The sequence below is a fragment of the Sarcophilus harrisii genome, chromosome 2 (assembly GCF_902635505.1).
Source record: "Sarcophilus harrisii chromosome 2, mSarHar1.11, whole genome shotgun sequence".
Taxonomy (NCBI): domain Eukaryota; kingdom Metazoa; phylum Chordata; class Mammalia; order Dasyuromorphia; family Dasyuridae; genus Sarcophilus; species Sarcophilus harrisii.
Window position 1 is genome coordinate 352,832,618 of NC_045427.1, and position 22,347 is coordinate 352,854,964.

General features: G+C 37.0%; 1 protein-coding gene across 1 annotated transcript; it reads left to right on the forward strand.

Moving 5' to 3' along the window:
* Positions 1–1,311: 1,311 nt before the first annotated feature.
* On the forward strand, positions 1,312–21,263 carry TMEM179 (transmembrane protein 179). The gene is made up of 4 exons (XM_003756505.2): positions 1,312–1,723; positions 8,884–9,021; positions 10,106–10,184; positions 13,721–21,263. Exons 1-4 carry the CDS (start codon positions 1,419–1,421, stop codon positions 13,898–13,900), a joined length of 702 nt encoding a protein of 233 aa, XP_003756553.1. The 5' UTR covers positions 1,312–1,418; the 3' UTR covers positions 13,901–21,263.
* The last annotated feature ends 1,084 nt before the right edge of the window (positions 21,264–22,347 follow it).

Consider the following 22,347-nt stretch of genomic DNA (forward strand, 5'->3'; position numbering starts at 1 on the left):
CAAACCACTAACTAGATTTTCTAGGGCTTTCCAGTGTGTCTTGTCAGTATGAAATGATGGTTCCTCTCTGACCAACTGGAAGCTATGTGTCTATTTATAGGCTGAAGAAGAAGAAATTTCAGGTGTGAAGTTAAGAATTAGTGGTGTTGTGGAGGAGGCTGAAAAGGATGGAATGGAAATTACAGGAAAAGATGGTAGTTTTAGCAAAGATAATTTTTGAAGCTAAAAGGAAGAAAAGAATGAATGAGGACACTGTGGTATAAAGAAATGGAAGATAAGAAAGTCTTAATTTTCTCATTAAAGTTTGAGGTATGGCCATTTGCTATTAGAAAGAGAATAGGGGCTGAGTAGGAGGTTTGAGAAGAGAAAAGATTTAGAACAGCATTAGGGTTTGAAGGTTACCAAGTGGTTAAATGGTGGAAATACTAATTTTCAAGAGAATTAAGGATAGGCTAATTACATGGTTAAGACATGGGTTGAGAAAGTGAGTTTAGAACAGGGTTGGCGTATTGGGATGGGACTGAGTGGGATGAAGGCAAAGGACAGGAGAAAGGAATAAGGGGAATTGGGTGGACAGGAGACTGTGTTCATATTGAGAAAATTCAAAATTTTTAATCTTGGAGGTGTAATTTTTAGTTGTTAGTGACTTCTGAGATCCTGTCACCCTAGGGGATCTTTGAGGTAAAGTGGAGTTGGAGGTTATATTTTCATCCGTTACCCCTCTTATTTCCCCACAAGTCTAATTTACCAGAATCTAATAATGATAAACTGGATTAAGAATTTGAACATTTCATAATCCATAATCCCTTTTCCTTAGACCCCTCGCTTCCCACTTTCTCTTTCTTCCAATACCAGGACCAAAGGATGTACTCCCCTTTAGGAGCTGTCCGGCGTCCTGAAAACGCCGCAATACAAACGAAATGCGCAAGCGCCTGTTGTCTGGTGGGAAGTAAGCCAGAAGGGACCTGGGGGAGGAGGCCGTGGCCTGGACAAGATCCCACTGCGCATCCTCCCCGCTTCCCCCACCCCTACATTGCAGTCCCAGCCCCAGATCCTGCACCAGCGGTGAGAACCTACCGCCCTCCACTGCGGATTTCCAAGTCTTCATTTGCCCATTGCCCCACCTCCTTCCTCTTCTTCCTCTGCATTCTTCTCTCTTCCTCCCTATCCTTCTCCACCTGCTCCTCCTGCATTTCCTTTTCTGTTTTCGTTTCTTCCTCTCCATCTTTGTTCCTTTCCATCCCCCTTTCCCTCTTTTCTTCTCCTTTCCTTTCTTTTTCTCTTGCCGCTTAGAATTCTCACATCCTTCTCTTTTCTTTTCTCTTTTTTTCCTCCTTCATTTCCCTTTTTTCTTTTCTCTTCATCTCCCCTCCTCCATCTCTTCTATTCCTCCGGGGCTCCTGTGGCAAGGCCCGACCATGGGGAAAAACAAATTAGTCTTCGCTCAGGGCTCCTGCTACTTCCTTGCCTTCCTGTTCAGCTTCATCGTGGTGGTGCCATTGACTGAGAACTGCCATGACTTCCACGGCCGCTGCTTGCTCTTCACTGAGGGCATGTGGCTGAACACCAATCTGACCGTGCAGGAACACCAGCGCTTCACGGTGCAGGAGTGGGGCTCGCCCGCTGCCTGCCACTACTCTCTGCTCGCTGCCCTGCTCTCCCTGTCTGTGGCCATTGGGTTAGCCTGGCGGTCGCTCTATCTCCTGTGCAAGGGATTCGACGAGTAAGTAGTGGCGGCCCCCACGCGGCCCCTGGCCCCAGTCTAACCTGCTTGGGGCTAGAACTATGTCCCTAGATCTCAGCTCTCTCCTCCACTCCCGTGCAAACAATCTCCCTCACCTAAAAAGAGTCCCCACCCAAATGTAAAAAGCCACCCTTTCCCGTATTTCTCCACGCAGCCCCCTGCAAACAGCCATTTTCCAATAGTTCGTTGGGGAAACATCCCTTTCCCGTGGAAACTGTCTCCACTTTTGTGCAAGAACCATCGCTAGGCAAACCTGCTGTCCTCATCATTACTGAACTTTGTTCCTCCCCAGTCCCTGCAAATAGAGATCCTCCTGTGCAAACACTATCCAGTATCCATTACCAAAATACCTGGTCCCTCTGTCCCCTACCCAGGCATGTTTCCTTCTTCCCAGAACAAATATTGCCAAGTCATCTCTCTCCAGGTTTGACTCTGGCCTACAGGAGAACGTTCCCTTTAGCACCTTGGACACTTCTCCCATATTATTGCTTGATGGAGAGACTGTGCAAAGTGAGAGAGGAAAGGGCCAGATTGAGGCCTGAGAAGATACAAAAGCCTTTCTTTCATCTCATTCTCTCACAAACAAATTTCTTTCATTCTGGGTGGGAAAAATCAGTCTTTTAATTAGATAAATGAGGTTTGAATCAATGCACTATTAGCCATGTAACCTCCAGTAAGTCACTTAATACCTTTGAAGCTCAGTTTCTTCATCTACAAAATGGGGATAATATTGCTTATAACAGGCCACCACCACCATGGAGATAATGTGAGGAAAACATTTAGTAAGATCTCATAATAACTAGATTTATGTAGCCTTTTAGGTTTGCAAAGTATTTTGCCTTTGTCTCATTTGAACATTACAACTCTGTGATTTAGGTGCTATTATTATCCTCATTTTACACATGAGGAAAATGAGAGATAAAGTGAGTTGCCTAGGATCCCACAGCTAAGAAGTATCTGAGGTAGGATTTAAATTCAAGTGTTTCCTGAGATAGTATTTGAACTTAGGTCTTTCTGCCTCCTAATATTCTGTCTGCTGCACCACTTAGCTATCCCATCTGCACCATTATACAGATATCTGGATATTTCAAACTCTCCCAGATGTTTAGATATTGTGTAGTCCAAATATTTTGGTGTTGAATTTGTTTTTTAAAACTTTCCTTACATATTCCCTACATATTATGTTAGCTCTCAGGAATGGCATTCTTTCTATCCTCTTCCCTCCCCAAATCTATGAGGTTTTCCACCATCTAGAAAGATCCTTATGTCTGAGGAGATAACTTCTAGTGACATATGGAAGTTAGGGAAGCCCTACAAATTTCCCCCCACCCCTGTTTTTAAGAAGCTTATCCATACAGGGTTTCCTTCAAAGATAAATTCTTTATCTTCAAGATAAACATAACTGAAGAAGACTATCTGTTAAGGTATAGAGGGATTGCTGTCTGTGTTGTCATAGAAATGATTTATCCTAATGATATGACTTTTCTTTGAAGTATGCTATTATTGATTTTAATAGAAAAGCACTATTGATTTAATAGAAAAGAAAATAATACTCCTTATTATACAATAAATTCCATGAGGGAGGGAAATTGGGTGATTTTTCATCTTTGTATTCCTAGCTTTGATCAAAGGCCTTGAACATAGTAGATGCATAATAAATTTTTATTAATTTTGAATAAGACAGTTAGTATGCATTTTCTGAGCATTTCCTAGCCTATGAGATCCTAATATTAATTGAAGATGAGACAAACTTTAATATTTTAACAATTTAATGTATCCATAAACTTATCAACATGGATGCATGCAGAAGTTTACAATCCATCCAGGTCTCACATCCCTTGTCATTCATGCCTTGGCTATCCAGTATATCTTACATAAAGGATCTACTCATTGAACTGGAAGCCTTCATTGACAGCATCTAACATTTTGTGGTTATCAGTACAGTATGTGGGTTATCAATTTGCCATCTTTGCCTTTTGCTATAAGATAGTACTACTTCTTTTTCTGATCATAATTTTCTACATGAAATCTTTTTGGCTGCTTCTTGCTTTTAAATCATTGTTGGGAGTAAGTTAAGCTTACTTACATACACTATACTTTTCTTTGGTGTCATTGAATCACTTATAATTTTAATTCTTTGAAGATGTTGCATTCTTTGATTTATAAATGTACATATTGGAAGAATGTTGGTGTTAAAAACACAATTTTTGAGTGAGGGAGCGGTTTGAGCAATTTCTCATGCAGTTCAGGTTACTTTTTTTTTTTTAATTCAGTTCTGGGACAGGTCCATTGTTCACTTGAAGTTTGTGCCCAAGATACATATATTGATGGCCTACCTCAACAAACTTCTTGCTCCTCTAACTGGCATTCTTCATCCATTTGGTTTTTCCTGTATGGATTGCTAGGCCAATGATTTTCAAATAGCCGTGAATCTTCTTAAAGAAGTCTTGATGAAATTTGTTAAAATATCCACAGATAGAAGCTTCTGGAAAGTCACATTATTTACCAAGACCCCCTTTTTTGGATTTTGCTTGGAGCATTTTTATGAAAAAAGTAAATAGTTTTGGTAAAATATTTTTCTTCTTGTTTTATATTTCACTCGTATTTGTAGGTAAATGATTACTGAATGAAGTTACAACTTTGTAGCTGCATCTTTCAACGTATAATTTTAACATAAGAATAAAAATCTCCTTTGAGGGAGGGACTTAAAGGATGCATTTTGCTTTATAAAGTCAAATATGTTTTTTGGAATCAGCAAATACAGTAAAATCTTCTATTCCCTCTGTCTTTTAATCATGTGAACATGTAATCTGCTACAGGAAATTACTTGGGGGGAACTCTGCCTGTTTATTCTATATTTTCAATAAGGATAGTCTCAATGAATGTGCAAGTCAGATGTTATATAGATGGAAATGTGGTCAATATACAGGATTATGTTTAGTACATAGAACATAGCTGATACTTGTTATTGATAATAACATGGTTTTACTTTTTGTCATGTTTATAGGATTAACCATTCTAGCACCTTTTGTCAATATTAATAATATGTTGATATAAGACTTCTGATATAAGATCTCTTTCATTTCTTAGTTCTGACCTACTGCCAAAAGATTCTATTACCAGAAAAGGGTTGAAAAACTCTTGATCTAATCCAACATTGTCATTTTATAGAAGCAGAAACTAAGGCTTAAAGATGATGGGACTTGATTAAGGTCACACAAGTAGTAGGCAACCAACATATGTTAGAATCAGAATTTGAATTCAGATAATCCCAAATCTGAGAGTGTTCATTATTGCCATACTTCCTCAAAACCAATAATGCTATTTATTATTAATAGAATAGCAAATAAAAATATTATTAATAATTCTAATGATTTATATTATCACAATTACAGCTTTCTTAATTATTATATTCACTGTCAATATTAGTAATATAACAATATAGTAAATATTATTATTGTTAATATGTTATTACAGTGATATCAGTGATGTTCATCAGTTATATTACTATCAAATATTATCAGTACTATTTGTTATTTATATAATCATTAATGAAAGACTTTTTTGGGACATGGCTAATGTAGGAATTTGTTTTGCTTGATTTTTATATGTTTATAAGACGTGTTTGTTTTTCTTTCTTAATGTGTGTATTGAGTGATGCAGAAGGGACAGAAGATCAATTTTCATTGAAAAAATAAATTTAATTAGCTTTGACAAAAGTCATGCCAGAATTTTCATATCTTTTCTTTTAAAAAAGGATTACTTCATATCAAAAGGAAGTATAGATAGTGAAGGGATGTAAATAATCTTGAACTTTATTCATTGATTCTATTCTATATAACATTTTAATAGTGACTTGAATGATGACATAGATGACATTTAAAAATCAAATTTTCAAGTAAAGCAGAGTTAGGAGCAATAATTTAAAGATCTTCATAGGTTGGAATAGATAAAATCTAATAAGATAAAATGTACTTATGTTTCAGGGATCTATTATTTAATTTGTGTATGTTGTAGTTCCTTAGGTACAGATGAGGTATTTTTTCCTCAATAGTATTTTATTTTTCCAAATACATATAAAGATAGTTTTCAACATTCATTTTTGTACAACTTGGTATTCCAATTTTTCCTTTCTTCCCCCTTCCTTGTATCCCCCTTCCCCAAGACAGCAAGGAATCTGATATAAGTTAAACATTTGCAATTCTTTTAAACATGTTTCTATATTTGTCATATTATGCAAGAAAAATCAGACCAAAAGGGAAAAAACCCATGAGAAAGAAAAAGCAAGCAAACAAAAAAGGTGAAAATATTTTGCTTTGATTCACATTCAGTTTCCATTGTTCTTTTTCCATCCCACATCTATTAGAATTGTCTTGAATGATTGCATTGCTGAGAAGAGCCAAATTCATTACATAATCTCGCTGTTAATAATCTTGCTGTTACTCTGTTCAATGTTCTTCTAGTTCTGCTCACTTCACTCAGCATCAGTTCATGTCTTTCCAGGCTTTTCTGAAATCAGCCTGCTCATCATTTTTAATAAAACAAAAATATTCCATTACATTCAAATATCATAAATTATTCATCCATTCCCTGATTGATCAGCATCTATTCAATTTCCAATTCCATGCCATTACAAAAAGATCTGCTACAAACATTTTTGCACTTGTGGGTTCTTTTCCTTCTCTTATGCAGATGAGATAGTAAGAACCATTGGATTTCCTAAAATCTATGGTTAAAAATAAAGTCTGGGAAACATATTTCAAGAAATGGTCTATGTCTTAGAGGAGGAAAAGAAACCCACATATGCAAAAATGTTTGTGGTAGCTCTTTTTTTCAGTGATAAGAAACTGGAAACTGAGTGAATGCCCATCAGTTGGAGAATGGCTGAATAAGTAATGGTATATAAATATGATGGAATATTATTGTTTGGTAAGAAACGATCAGCAGAGGCAGCTAGATGGCGCAGTAGAGTACCAGCCCTGACATCAGGAAGACCTGAGTTCAAATCTGCCCTTAGACACTGGCTGTGTGATCCTGGGCAAGTCACTTAACCCCAATTGCCTCAGGGAAAAAAAAAAGAAAGAAAGAAACAATCAGCATAATGATTTCAGAGAGGCCTGGAGAGACTTACATGAACTGATGCTAAGTGAAATGAGCAGAACCAGGAAATCACAACAAGATAATATAATGATCAATTCTGATGGACATGGTTCTCTTCAATAATGAGACCAGTTCCAATGATCTTGTGATGAAGAGAGCCATCTACACCCAGAGAGAGGACTGTGGGAACTGAGTGTGGTTCACAACATAGAATTTTCACTCTTTTTGTTGTTATTTACTCATATTTTATTTTTTGTCTCATTGTATACCTGTTTTCCATAACTCATCCAACACTAGCTATCTTCAGTTTTTGACATCTTTGTTAATTTGCTTGATTTGAAATTAAACTCAGAGTTGCTTTATTTTGCATTTCTTGTTGTTTCTAGTAATGTTTTTGAATAGTCTTTCTCACATGATAGTTAATAATAATTCTTCTTTTGAGAACTATTTGTTCATATTCTTTAACCACTTATCCAATGGTGAAATGGCTTTTGGTCTTATTTATGTTTACAATATATTTTGTATGCCAGATTCTTGTCAGAGATTTGATGTGAAAATATTTTTTTTCCTCCAACTGACCACTTTCCTTCTTATCTGGTTGCATTTTATGCATACATAAGCCTTTTAATTTTAAGTAATCAAAATGATCTATTTTCTTTTTGTGGTAACTTTTATTTTGTATTTCATCAGGAATTCTATAATAAGTATCTATAATAATCAGGTACCATATTAACTTAGAGTTTATTGCATAGAAACATTTAAAAATATCATTTAAAAATGTTTCTATTTTTTGAAATTAATTTATGATTTTTTTCTAGATAGAGTTCTTTCCTAAGGATTTTATGTTCTCTGATTCCTCAATAATCATGGTACAAATTATGATGTGGATTAATGTTGAGGAGGGCAGCTAAGTGGCACAGTAGATAGAACACTGGGCTTGTTAGGAAGACTAATCTTCCTGAACTCAAATCAAACTGAAATCAAAAGACATTTACTGGCTGTGCGACCCTGGGCAAGTCACTTAACTCTGCTTGCCTCATGTTTCTCAGCTGCAAAATGAGCTGGAGAAGGAAATAGCAGTATCTTTGTCTAAGTATCTTTCCGATATCTTTGCCAAGAAGGCCCCAAATGGTTTCACAAAGAGTTAGACACAAATGAAATGACTGAATAATGAAATGATGCGGAAGATGTATAGTATAAAAAGCATTAGACTTAAAATCAAGAATCCTTGAAAATAGTTGAAATAATTTATTTTATTCCTTGTGGTCACATCTACCCCACATTTAGTTGGAATCTTTCCCCATATCATAGTTGTGAAATATTTCTGATTTGATTTCTTTTATTTTTTTTAATGACTTGACTTATAACAGTCAGGTACCATGAACATTTTAAGCTTCTTGTGGCATATAACTTATAAAATGTTGGATTAATTCTAATTTCTTTCAAATTACTTTACTGTTTCCCAGTAGGTCTTTTCAAATTCTTCTCTAAGGATTTGATGTTCTTTTTCAGAGTTGGCCAGAGTACCCAATATATGAATGAGCATGGGCAAGTCATTTGCCTTTTTTAATCTTCAGTTTCCTTATTGTTAGCAATTAATCAATCAACATTTATTAAGCAATTTCTTTGTGCCAGACATTGTGCCAAGCCTGAGAATACAAAAGAAAGTTCCCTACTCTAATAGTTTATTGTAAAAGAAGAACTTTATAAACTTTAGAAAAATCATAGAATTGGGAATTATTATTTATATAGTTAAGATTTCCTTCCCTGAGATTGTGAATTATATAGTCATATGCGATTCTCCATCAGACTTATCTGTTGTCGGTGACTTAATGTCCAACCTGGTCATTTACAAAAGTATAAATGCTTCTAATTGAAGAAGGAATGAGACCTATTTGGCCTGAATTAAGGATCTATATGGTGCTTTGAGGAGAAGCTGCCAGGATGGAGGGCAGTGAATTCTGGATTCCCATAGAGCTTGCAGATGCCATGAGTTGGCTGTTTCTGAGCTCTATCTTTTTGCTCTTTTTTTTCTCCAGGACCTGTCTTGAATCATTTGCAGCCTTGATGCTTAATATCTTCATCCTCTTTGTAGTCTTCATTGCCTGTACTATCATCAGTGTGGGATTTGACATGTGGTGTGATGCCATTACAGAGAAAGGCAGCTTGTCCAAGAGGTATGTGCTTGTGTTCTGGTTTCTGTACTCTGGGAGAAAGGGGTGTGTGTGTGTGTGTGTGTGTGTGTGTGTGTGTATGAAAGTAAGTTAAGGCAACTTTATGTTCGAACAGATGGATGAATGCATGACAAAAAGTTTACTAGTTGCTTACTCTATTCTGTGCATTGTGCTAAACTATAGAAACACAAATAAAAAAAGCAAGATAGCCTCTTTTCTTAAAGAGTTTATATTATAATTGGGAGAGACAAAATATAAAAGGAAGTTCAACAGCAACTGATGGAAAGGTCTATAGGGTTACAATGATGGGCAATGTACACGACTAAGTCCAGATGTTTTTAATTTCCAGATGGAGGCCAGATGCTAGAACTGAGTGACTGTGGGATGTAGGTATAGAGCAGTTAATAAGGTATGGAGGATCTTTTGAGATAGTGGGAGGGCTGATGATAAAGGGCTAGTGGTTTTCAATTTTATTAGAAAGAATGGTCTCCCATCTCACTCATGATATGTGAGCAGTCATATATTCTGGATTAAGGCAAAAGGACAGAGCATCCTGTGGTGGTGATGTTTATTCTTGCCGATGGACAGTCTTGGATGGGTTCTGGGGTATCTGAAGCTGGTGGAGGGAATGAGGGAGAACTTTAAGGAGAGGAATAAGGCATCCTCTTGGGTGAGAAAGTTAGATCTACAGACAATTGATATGGGATTATCTGGGTAATTATTTCCTCATTTATAAAATGAAGTGAGAAAGGGATGTTGGGCTAGATGACTTTTCACCATAGTCAGATGTATGACTTGTTGGCTTCTTCCTAATTGAATTTTACAAAACATTTGTGGAGCAATTTCTGGTTGTCCTTTGAACTGGCAGTATCTGATTTTTTCCAGGTCTTGGGAGGAGACCACATCAGGTTTGTTGAAAGAAGTAGTGTCAAAGTCCAGAATTTGTTTTCTTCTTTCCCTTTACATTACTTTTTTCTCAGAGGTTTTCCTCCATTGAAAGAGAACATTTGAAGTGGGACTGCTCCTTTGGCGGGGCAGAAGGATATTTTGGAAATAACTTTCTGTTCCAATATTTTTGTCGCTTTAGCTGTGAAGAATTTCAGAATATGGACTTGGATTTGAACCCTGAAAACTCAGCCTTCTATGACCAGTTTTCTCTTGCCCAGGTAGGAGTGATCACAAGATTCACCCAATCTTGTGCTGTTAGTTGTAAAGAAAGCTCATTCCAAAGATGAGGGGGAGTCTAGCTGACCTTAATCCTTTGACTCATTCCACAAACCTAGAAGGAATTTAGAACTTGGACTAAATCCAGTTGTGGAGAGACCATAGGGAAGGGGACAAACATTTCTGAAGCCTCTACTATGTCCTAGGTACTGTGCTAATTTACTTAATTTAAAAAATTTATTTACTATTATCTATTTGACCCTCACAACCACTCTGGGAATTAAGTGTTGTTATTGTCCTCATTTTATAATTGAGGAAACTGATGCAGACAGATGTTAAGCTCAGGGTCACATATCTAGTAAGTGCCTGAAGCTGGATTTGAACTCAGTTCTTCCTGAGTCCAGATTCAGAACTCTATCTATTGCATCACCTAGCTGGGATCATGGATCATATATCTAGGACTAGAAGGGACCCTAGGGTCATTTAGTTCAATCCCACTATTTTGCATGTAAGAAAGCAGAGCCCAGAGAAGTTACTGTTTCCTGACAATCTATTCCACTTTTTAGACAGCTTTTATTAAATTCTTTCTTGTAGTGGCTCAGCATCTCCCTCCATATAATTTTCTCCCATTATTCTTAGCAGTGTCCTTAAGGCTGAGCAGAGCAATTCAGAGCTTTCCTCTGTTAGATAGCCCTTCATACTTTAACAGGCTAGTAACTAGCATTAAGAATTAGGGGAGAGACTAGTGACTTTGGAGTAAGAGAACCTGATTCACATCCTGCCTGCCTCTTTGATGCTTGCTCCCTTTTGTGATTTTAGGCAAGTCATGACCTTCCTGAAGCTCAATTTCTTCATCTATGAAATGAGAAATTTGGATTAGACAGCCTCTGAGGTCTTTTCTAACTTGATTTTGTAATCCTAATGGAATGAGCACTGACCCTGAAGTCAGAAGGTCCTGAGGTTAAGACCAGAGTCTCCTGATGTTGTCTTGATGTGTGTTCAAAAGCTAGTTCCTTTGTTCCTTGATCAGAAGTGGATGGCATGACCTCATTTAGGGTTTTCTTGGTAAAGATTTTGGAGTGGTTTGGCATTTCCTTTTCCAGCTCATTTTACAGATGAGGAAATTGAGGCAAATTGGGTTAAATGACTTGATCAGAATCACATAGCTAGCAAATGTTTGAGGTTGGATTTGAATTCAGATCTTTCTGTTTCTATACCCAGCGTTCAATCCATTTTTCAGAAGGAAAGTGATTTGCAAATCTCAAGCCCAGAAGGTTTAAATAACTTGCAAAGGTTACACTAATGGTGAGTGGGTTTTGGAAGCTGACTGAGACCATGGAATTTATCATCTAATCCAGCCTCTTCATTTCACCTATCAGGAAACTAAAGTCCAGATAGTTTTGGGCTGGACTTATCTATAGTCATGTGAGCAATACAATTATAGAATTGGGATTTGAATTCAATTCTTCTGACTCATGATCCAGTGTCCTTTTCTCTACCACATGGTAGTTATTTCAAAGACAGAGGAAATACTTTTTAAAAAGAATGTGATAGAAATAACAATTTTGTTTACATAAAAATAAACTTTTTCCATTAAGCCAAAAAAAAAAATGAATGTTAAAGAACTTTTTATGCATATAGTGTCCAAAATACACCAATTTGAACATAGCAGACTCTTGGGCAGACTTTTCCATCTTGAAGCTCATTAAATTGTTTCTTCTTGATTAATTGCTTTCTTAAATGTCTGAAAAACAAGAGATGTAAGTCTTTCAAGGCACTGGAGGATGGTTAGCTTTCCCTATCCCTTAGTGCTGACGCTATGTCACCTAAGTCACTAGGCAGATTGTTGTTAACAGAGAACTTAGGACTGGAAGTCAGACTGTTTTGGTCTTGGCTTTGCTGCTCATTTTCTGTGTGACACTGTGTGACACTGAGCAAGTCTTCAGTAAAATGATGGAATTGTCTGATTAGTGTTTCTCAAGAGGGTGAAGAGTGTGCAGGGTACTAAAGACCACAGTGTTCCAAGGGAGTCACAAATTGTGCTTTGGCATCAGAGGAGGCTCAGATACTTCTAGTTTTAATTATGCTAAGCATTTTCTAATTTCCCCTGGATTTGGAAACAAAAGAAATTCATCCTTCCAAAGAATATAAGAGGAAAAATCTAAAGGCTGAATCCATTAGTTTTTTTTTTTTTTTATTTTGACTGAGAGTAAGAGAAATGCCAGGGATTGAGCTAAGTGTTGGGAAGATAAAAAAGGGCAAAAGATAGTTCTTGCCTTCAAAAAACTCACAATCTAATGGAGTAGTGGTTTGGACTGAGCAAAGGACCTTTGTTGAAAGACCCCCTTTGCCTCTGAAGATGAGATATGACAAAGGGACATCAAATCTGAGAGAGAACCCCTCCTTTTGGGATCTCAGACCCTTCAGGTCAGATGGGGCTAGGTTTTTCTGGGGCTCAGAGAGGTACAGATGGGGGCAGCTATGTGTTTTATTTGATTCATATTGGTTGCTAAATTGGATAATAATAATAAACTGATAATAATAGACAACATCAATCTGCCATGGGATGAATTGGAAAAGTCCCTATTCAGGAAACCTGGAGTTATTTCCTGGCTCTGTCATATACTAGCTATGTGAGATTGGGTGATTCGATCTCTCTGGGACTCTGCTTTCTCATGTGTAAAATGGGGATAATCAACCTATTCAACCTACCTTACTGAGTAATACTTTATAAATCTTAAGTCACAATAGAAATAGAGTTATTTATTATTGTCATTTATTGAATTTATTATTATTATTTATTGAATCATTCTTTTACTTTTCAAAATGCTTTCCCATTCATTTGCTCACCTATTCCTCATAAACACCCCATGAGGTAAGCAGGGCAGGGATTACTGGCTTCATTTTTCAATGGAAAAACTGGAGGATAGAGATGTTACTGACCTGGGCCCACTTCCTCCATGAAGTTCTCCCTGACTATCATGACCTTCAGGGTCATCACCCTCTTTGAATTCCTACTTGGCTGAAACTTGGAACTTGGTGCCTGATCACCTTTTGTTTATTGCTCTCTCAGATCATCAAACTATAGAATTTTAGAACAGAATTCAGAGAGCATCTAGACCAACACATATTTGATAATCCCTGACAAGTGATTATTGAATTCAATTCAACAAACATTTAATAAACACCTACTATGGACACTTTGTTAGTCACTGGGTATACAGACAAAAAAGAAACAGTCCCTGCCCTCAGGGAGCTTAAATCCTACTGTCATGCAGTTGCTGTTTGAGCATTAGTGAAATTGGAGATTTGCTCAGGGCAGAGAGACTCTGTGTTTCTGTTGCTCATGCCAGAGGCCCAGGAACATTGTAAGGTACAAAATCAACAGATGAAGTGATCACCCAACTGCCTACCTTCCTTTCCCTCTTTATTGAGCACTTCCCAACATTTGGAACTATTGGCTTCCCCCCTACCTCCAGGGCATGATGCATTCCCTTATACCTCCCTCAGACCCTTCCACTCTATCCTTCTGTCCTAGTTTGGTCTTTGGGCTGCCTGGCTGGCTTGGCTGGGCATCACGATCTTGGCCTTCCTGAAGGTTTACCACAACTACCGGCAGGAGGACCTGCTGGAGAACCTCATCCACGAGAAGGAGCTGCTCCTGGGCCGAACCTCGTCGAGGACCTTTTTTCAAGATGAGAAGAGCGGCATGATCTAATACCAGAGCCATCCTCCTTTCCTCCCTCACCCTGCAAAATCTCCCCTTGAACCCATTTGTGCCCTAGGGTTTCTGGCCTGGCCTTTCCTGATAGTGCTTGCTGAAGCAAAGTTGTTGCTATTTTGGAATGAAATTAGGTCTGGTTTAAAGTCACTTAATCCTGTATGCACCTGAAAAGTTTGTGGGCTGTCCCAGGTAGCCTTGAGAGACTGTTCCATATCCTCCTCATTCCTACTCTCATTTCCTTCCCTTTACCCAGCTACGCTGTCATGTTTTCTGGCTCTGGCAGTACCAGTTTGGCTCAGTGTTTTAATTACACGATGGACTCAGCAGATAAAGTGGCAATAGTGACTAAATTTTGCTCACTTAACTGGCTAATGTTGAAATTTGAATGGCCTTTTAAGAAAGGATGTGAAGTGAATTTATGAGCAAGAGTGTAAGAGGCATGTTTAATAATGTTTAAAGTACTTAAGGAAATCAGTTTCGTTTCATGTATTTCCTTTCACATCAACAGGACCAATATAGTAGTTGATGTTGCTAAGGTGATTTCTGCTTGGAAAACTTTGATTTCCAATATTCAGTAGTTATCCAGTAAATTTAAATAAGTTTGTCATAGTTTTTTGTCCTTGAGAATAACAATCACGTCTCAAAATTACTTTAAATTTGAACTTCAATCCCATGGACATTTAATAATTACCTACTATGTGAAAAATGGGCAGCATAGCATTGAATTCCTTCAGAAGCCCAAAGACTTGAATTGAAAACATGCCTCTGACAATAATTAGTCATGTGACCCAGGCAAGCCATTTATAATCATAGGCAACAGGTTACAAGTTTTCTACCAAGTTATGGATGCACTCTGTGATTGTGGTGGTAGTGGTAAATCACAGATCCTCAAGCAATGTGTGAGACATGATTCTAGGTGCTGGGGATACAAAGATAGACATAGATCCTATTTTCAAGTACTTTTAAATTTTTTTGCAAGTTTATTCATTCAAAAATATTTCTTGAGTACCTATTAAAGGGTAGGTCTGAATTAGTAAAATTGGATTCTAATTATTAACTATTTGGTCTAATCATCTAATGTAAAGCTTACCTTATTTGGTGTTTAAAATTGCTTTGTAATATCCAAGTGAACTCGTCATTTTTGCTGCAACTATCCACCCAACATCCCAAGGGCAATTTTCACTACTAAATATAAGTTGTTCCAGAGGCAGCATGGTATGATAGATAGAATATTAACTTTGAAATCATAAAGACCTGTTTTCAGATCCTGCCCTAAATGCTTAATAGCTGTGTGACGCTGCAAAAGTCACATAACCCCTCTGATTCTTAATTTCCTCATTGGTGAAATGTGGGGTCTGGACTTGTGGACCTCTAAAGCCCTTTGTGGTTCCAAACCCATGATCCTCTGAATCATGGGGAGCATCTCATGCTTTAATAGATGAATATCTACTCCCTATCTCGCTACCCTCTGTGAGCATTACTTACCTAACCCAGTAATCAGCTCCACTTAGAAAATGAGTTCTTTAGGGTTGACATCTTCAGTCCATGAATGTAGGTCTTTCCTCAGACTCAGTTAAAAGGAATTATTAAGGTTATTTGATAATAACAGACTTCTCACCTTGGAGTCAGGAGACCTGGGTTTCAATCTGTTCCTAATCTGACTGTGATTGGGCAAAGCATTCTTCTCAGCCTCAATTTTCTCCTTTATAAAATTAAGGAGCTCATCTCTAAGGTCTCTTCTAGCACTAAATCTTTTTGTTATTTTAAATTATTTTATTAAAAATCAATTAGTATATTGAGAAAGTGCTTGAAATTGATATCAAGGAGCTTGATTTTATAGCCTGGCATACCAAGGTAATCTGCTACCTATATAATATATTTGATAACTTACAAGTAAAAAATGCTAGAAAAAAACCAAGACATTTCAAAAATACAGGAAGCAATCCAGTCTGTTAAAAAAAAAAAAAAAAAAAAAACAGTTCCATTTGTTCAAGTGAGGATAGTCCAGTCAACAATTGTATACCAGCACTAAATCTTATATACCTAATTAACTGAGTTAGGATCAAAGCATCTATCTTGCCATCTATCAGCAGGATGGTGTTTCCATTTTTTAATTAAAAAAGTGTTTAAAAAAGAATTTTTAAGTTTTTTTAAAGTTGAAAATCATTCCTTTGTATAGAAATCAGTATTTTCTCCATCTCAGGGTCTTACATGGTCCCTGGGGAATTAAGGCTGAACTGAGAATGAATCTAGACCCCAACCCCTCCCCAATCTTGTCATCATCAATGTCCCCTTTTCCTTTAGTTGCTCCCTTTAATTTCGGAGGATTGCTGCTTCAATTCTCCAAGTATAAACATCTGGTTTATGGTCATCATGGAGGCCCAGCATCCCTGTGTTTGGCACCATGCAGGCAAAACATCTGGATGTCTGGCAGGCACTTCAGTTAATGTTCAGATGCTTTGGTATTTCCTAGCCAGGAGGAGATTCCCGGTGGATATCACAATAATCTTGTCTTCGGGTTATCGACTTTTCTCTTCTTTGACTAAATTAGAAATTCAGGAAATTTCCTGATTGGGTGAGTGATTATACCTTTCTGTACAAGGCAAGTTCCTTATTGTCTGTGAGCCTCAGTTTTCTCATACATAAAATGTATTCTCAAGAACCTTCTCATTCTGAATCCTAAAAACCTTTGACTTTGTATCTACCAGAGTGTCTGGATGTGGCCTCCAAATCCTATAGCAGCAGATCCTGCAGCCCCCTGCCCTAGAGCAGGACTCATCCTGGATGGGATATAATAGAAAATAACAGTGGGGCAGTATTATCTCTGATTCAAATGAGAGCTACTGGAACAGTGAGGGAGCCATGTTCTTGTGAGGACATTATTGCTTTGATGCTTCAGGCGTTTTCATTTTCAAAAGCTTTCAAGGTCCTGGAAAACTCTAAAATGTTACATAGGCAGGGAAGTTTTGATTCTACATATTTTTAGGAGTATTGAAATGACTAGAACAGCATCAACAGCAGCAATTAATCCACCTTCTATGGCACTTTAAAGTTTGCAAAGTGCTTTCTGCCCAAGATTCCTATGAGGGTGGGTACTAAAGACTGTAGTCTCTTGTCTCTTCCTTAGAGTTTAGGAAGCAGACTTAGAGAGGAATAATGCCTTGCCCGAAATCACAGAGCCAATAAAAAAACCTATCATTAAGCACTCAGACTTTGGCATACTGTGTTTAATTTTAGGTACCACAGTGCAGAAAGGAGATTAATAATGTGGTTTGGAAAATATAACATAGACTTGTATTCAGGATAGACCAGTTCAAATCTGGCCTCAGATGCTTACTTAACCTTGTGACTCTGGGCAAGTCATTTAACTTTCGTCTGCTTCAGTTTTCCTCCTCTATAATTTGGATGATAATAGCATTATCTATCCTTCTGGGTTGTTGTGTGGATCAAATGAGAGTATTTGTAAAACATTTTGCAAACCTTGAAGTGTCATTTAAATACTAATAATTTATTGTCATTATTATTATTACTAATTATCCTCCCAGGAAAGGCAGCCAGGATGATGAAGGCCTTTTTGTCCATGCCAGCTGAAGAAACTAGGAATATTTAGCATGGAAAAGAGAAGACTCAGTGATGTGACATGTGAAAGACAAGATTACTGAGGAAACAAAATTTCATTCTTCTGAGCATATTGATTTTTTAAGCTATGCACACCAATTGCCTAGCAAACTAGGATCAGATCTCTTCAGCTTAGGTTTGGACCTGAAGATGGGGGAAATAGACTTTTATACATTAAAAAATTATTCAAATAAGACCAGTTAATTAAAAGGAAACAATACAACATTAGGTAACTCGATTTCTAATTGGATGAAAGATTAGAGATTTTCAAAGTTAGTAGGGAGAGAGTAAACAGGTACAATTTCCTGAATTCAGAAAAAAAGAGATATCCTACTCCTCCCAAATACTTGTAAACAATCAAAAGGAACATGAAAACAATAACTGATTGGTCATCATGGGACACTTTTCAAATAAGTTGTATGGATTGCATGAGATAGACAAATGTAAGAAAACTCTTAGTCTTTGGATCTGACTGGGTTTTTTGATAATGTAACTTTAGTTAAGGATTTCTAAGCAATATGTAGAGGTGGTCCAGTTTCCCAATTATGCAAAGCTAGGTTTAAACAATGTGATAAGATTTTCTCTCAAATCCTTCAACTGAACAAAGTTTTCCTACAAGACAGAAATTGGACTAGAGCTATAACTCTAGCAGAAAAGAGGCTGGACTAGCCTTAGAATTGAGCCATAAGCTGAAGTCAGTATGATTCCACTCAATCTCCACATTTAGCCACTTGCTGTTACATTCTTCCCAATTATCTCAACTTTCCCCCTTTTTATTTATAGGAGAATGGGTACAACACTCCATTCATGGATTACTACAAGCCAAGAGTATAAGTTTTTTTTTTCTTATATTTCTAGTTGAATAGAAACTAAAATAGCTCCAGAATTGAATTATAAGATAGAGTCAGTATAGTTTACTCAATAACCACATTTAACCATTTGCTGTCCTAATCTCTTCAGTGGGGACATCGTATTTATCTCCAAATATCTGAATGCATGTTATGTGAAAGAAACTTTAGACTTGTATTTGGCCCCAAAGAGCAGAACCAGGAACAAATAGGGAAAAGGGGAAAGAGGTCTTTTGGGGTTTTGTTGTCATGAAGAACTTTCTAATAATCAGAAATGACCCAAAATAGAATGGGATACCTTGAAAGGTAGTGGGTTCTGAAGGAGCACTTATTGGGTATGTTCTAGTAGGAATTCTGTTTTGAATATGGATTGCATATGGTTTTGGATATGAATAAAACTCCTTTAAATTCAGACAATTTCAATAATTTGGCAATTTAAGGCTGGATGCCCATTTGTCAGATTGGATGAAGAAAGAGAAACTGGTTTTCATGAATAATAGTTTCTAAGATTTTTCTAATTGAATCTGAGAGTTTGTGAGCTAGTCTTTAAATTACACAATGGCAAGGATGGTGCCTTGTTCACAATAACTGCTCTCATTTTTATCATCTTTCAAAGGTTATATAAATTGTTTTCCCATTACAGTCCTATGAAGTCAATAACTCAAGTGTTATTGACTCCATTTTATAGCTGAGAAGATTGAGGTTCAGAAAGATGAAGTATTGCTCAAGATTACACAACTAGAAAGAATAGAAGTCAGGATGTAAATCCAGGTATCCTGAGTTCAAGTCTAGTTTGCTTTCTACTACCCCCTACCGTTTATGTATTATCATATAAATTAAATGGATTTTATATTTAAAAGAGAATCAAAAAAGGGAGGTCAGAAATCATGGAACCCAAGTACTATTTTATAGTTGAAGAAACTGAGACCTAGAAGGTCACACATTATTTGAATGCTGGGCTTCCAAACTCCAAAGCTAATGCCTAATATATTCTATTGCCTTATTTGATATTGATTCAGCAATTTTTGTGGTATGGAAGTACTCTGAGCTATTTACAGACATGACCCTGAAATATTGTTATTAGATGCTGAATATATTTTTGATGACCAAAAATGCTCTCTTCTATCTGGGAAGCAGCTATATAGTACAGTAGAAAGAACCCTGAATTTGGAGGAAGATGACCCGAGTTTAAACTCAGACTCTATCACAGCCAGCCTGCTGTGGGATTCAGTCAAGTCATTTAAATTCTCTGAACCTCAGCGTCTTCATTTGTTAAATAAGAACACTGATACTTGCCCTGCCTAACAGAGTTGTTAAATGAAATGGCTCTTAACCTTTCCAGGCCTTTCTTTGCTGAAAAATGTCTGTAAAAATATTTGTATGTGAGGGAAATAGGTAAGATGACAACTAACTAACCCTAAATTTTGCATCTCAAATCATAAGTTGTTATCTTTGCACCACATCAATTGGAATTAAAGCTTGCATGAGAGTGAGGGAAGTTTACATTGTGAATTTTTTCTGAATGACATTAAGCTCCATTTATAAAATACTAGATTTAGATTGTGAAGAGACCATAGAGATCATATACGCTAATCCTTTTTCCAAAATATGAAACTATGATTTATATGGAGTTTCACAGGTAGAAAATAGCCATAATGGGATGTTATCACTTTCCCTGTTAAGAATGATTTTTTTTTTTGGTTGAGGCAATTGGGGTTAAGTGACTTGCCCAGGGTCACACAGCTAGAAAGTGTTAAGTATCTGAGATCAGATTTGAACTCAGGTCCTCCTGAATTCAGAGCTATCCACTGCACCACCTAGTTGCCCCAAGAATGATCTCTTTTCAGAGAAGAAGAATTCATTTCCAGAGGTGAGGCATTTTTGTTACAAAAAGGAAAATAAATTCCAAATCTCAAAGATCAGGTTAATTAAAAAGAGAGAAGATGGGAAAGTTCCCATCCTTGTCCAAAAAACATGGAATTGAGATGAGACCTGGGTAATTCCAAGATTGTGATCCAAAAGAGCCTTCTCAATGGACCAAACAGAAATAGTGGTCTGGAATCTATTTGCCCCTTTCTTTTTTTTTTCCTTCATTTGTTACTTATTGAGTGATGTTCCTAGAATTTTAGGCCTGGGAGGGACCATAAAGCCCAGCTTTCTCACTTTACAGAGAGAGAGAGAGAGAGAGAGATGAGATGAAAGAATGAATTTAAGATCACACAGCTACTAAGTGGAAGAGCTTTGATTTCAATACAGGTCTTCTGACTTCAAATCCATTTTATTCAATTTTTTATTAAATATCATTTGAATAAATGTTGTTAAAAAATAATTTCACCTCTAAGTGCTTGCTTAGAATAAGGCAGCATGGTATAATAGTTACATAGCTGACTTTGGATTCAGGGAGACCTGGGTTAAGTTCTGTCTTGAATGTATGCTTGGTGTGTGATTCCAGTGAAGTTCCTTAAAGCCCAGCTTCCTCACTAAGGATATTAGTAGCAGAGTAGGTCCTGAGTTGCCTGGGTAAAGAAAGTTCCTCATATGGAGTCCTGGACATCAAAGAATTGATAAATTCCTCTCCTTTATCAGTTTCCCTTATGTGAAGTTGGGGTCCCAGACATGAATAGCCTGAGTTCTATGGAGAGATTTTCTGTGTGGACTGTTTGTTCACCCTCTGTTTTGCTGCCTCCTAGATGGACAGTTGCAGCTGTTGCTGATCCCCTGATGTTTTCTTCCTGCTGCTTGTATGAAGTGGAATTTTCCTCAGTTAAGGGTGACTCTTTGGCCACCCTTGACCAGCAACATGGCTTCCTTTTCTTTCTGCTTATCTCTCTTCAATGTATCTCAGACTTGTTTCTGCAGCCTCTCTCAATAAAGTTGTTTTTAGCATGGTATCTGGTGTGCTTTTGTGCCATATGTGCGCCATCTTTCCTTCTTGTATCATTTGGCACTTCTTATTTGGGTCAAGTGGCTCAGAACTCTGCCACTGAAGAAAGTGTGACTTTTTAAGAGCCACCGGAGAGACTGAGGTAGAACTGGGCCTCTCAGAGCATCATGAAGACCATTGCAGCTCATCCCTGTTGTTTATCTTTGGAAGAGGACCATGACATCAAGGAGGTGATGTCATGATGACATGCAGGTAAATTGGATTTAAGTGAGGGTTAATTGCCTTGACATGAGAAAGAATGCACCAGGGTAAAATCCCATGTCTCAAGATTGATAGTTTCATTTATCTCAAATCACAGAAACTTAGAGGAGGGAAGGTTAGAAATGAGGAATTTAAAGGGACAAGGGACTATAGAAGTCATTTAGTCCAAAGTCCTTATTATACTGATAAAGAAACTGAGACTCAGAAAGATAATGGGACAATTTGGCATAGCAAAAAGAGTAGTAAGTCTGGAGAGTAAGAAGATAGGGCTTAAATCCTAGCTCCACCTCTTAAGCACTCGTGGGACAATGTACAAGTCACTTCCATGGCCCATGCCTCAATATTTTTATTAAAAAATTGTAAAAACAAGAGAGTTATACCTTAACAATTCCCAAAGGCTTTCAACAATTTCCCAAAGTTACACCTTAACAAAAAAAAAAAACAACAGATCCCAAAGAAATGATTTTCTCATTTCAATGTCTCTTTCAACTCTAATATTCCATCTTCTATGTTCAAAAAGTTCTGACCATCTTTTCTAGTCCATATCTCAAATGCATGCAAAGATAGTTTCTAATATTCACCTTTGCAAAACCTGGTGTTTCAAAATTTTCTCCTTTTCTCACTCCTCAAGACAGCAAACAATCTGATATAGATTAAACATGTGCAATTCTTTTAAACATATTTTCATATTCTTTATGCTGCACAAGAAAAATCAGATCAAAAGGAAAAAAAAGCCATGAGAAAGAAAAAAAAACCAAGCAAACAAAGCATAACAACAAAAAGGTGTAAATAACTATACTTTGATCTACATTCAGACTCCATAGTTCTTT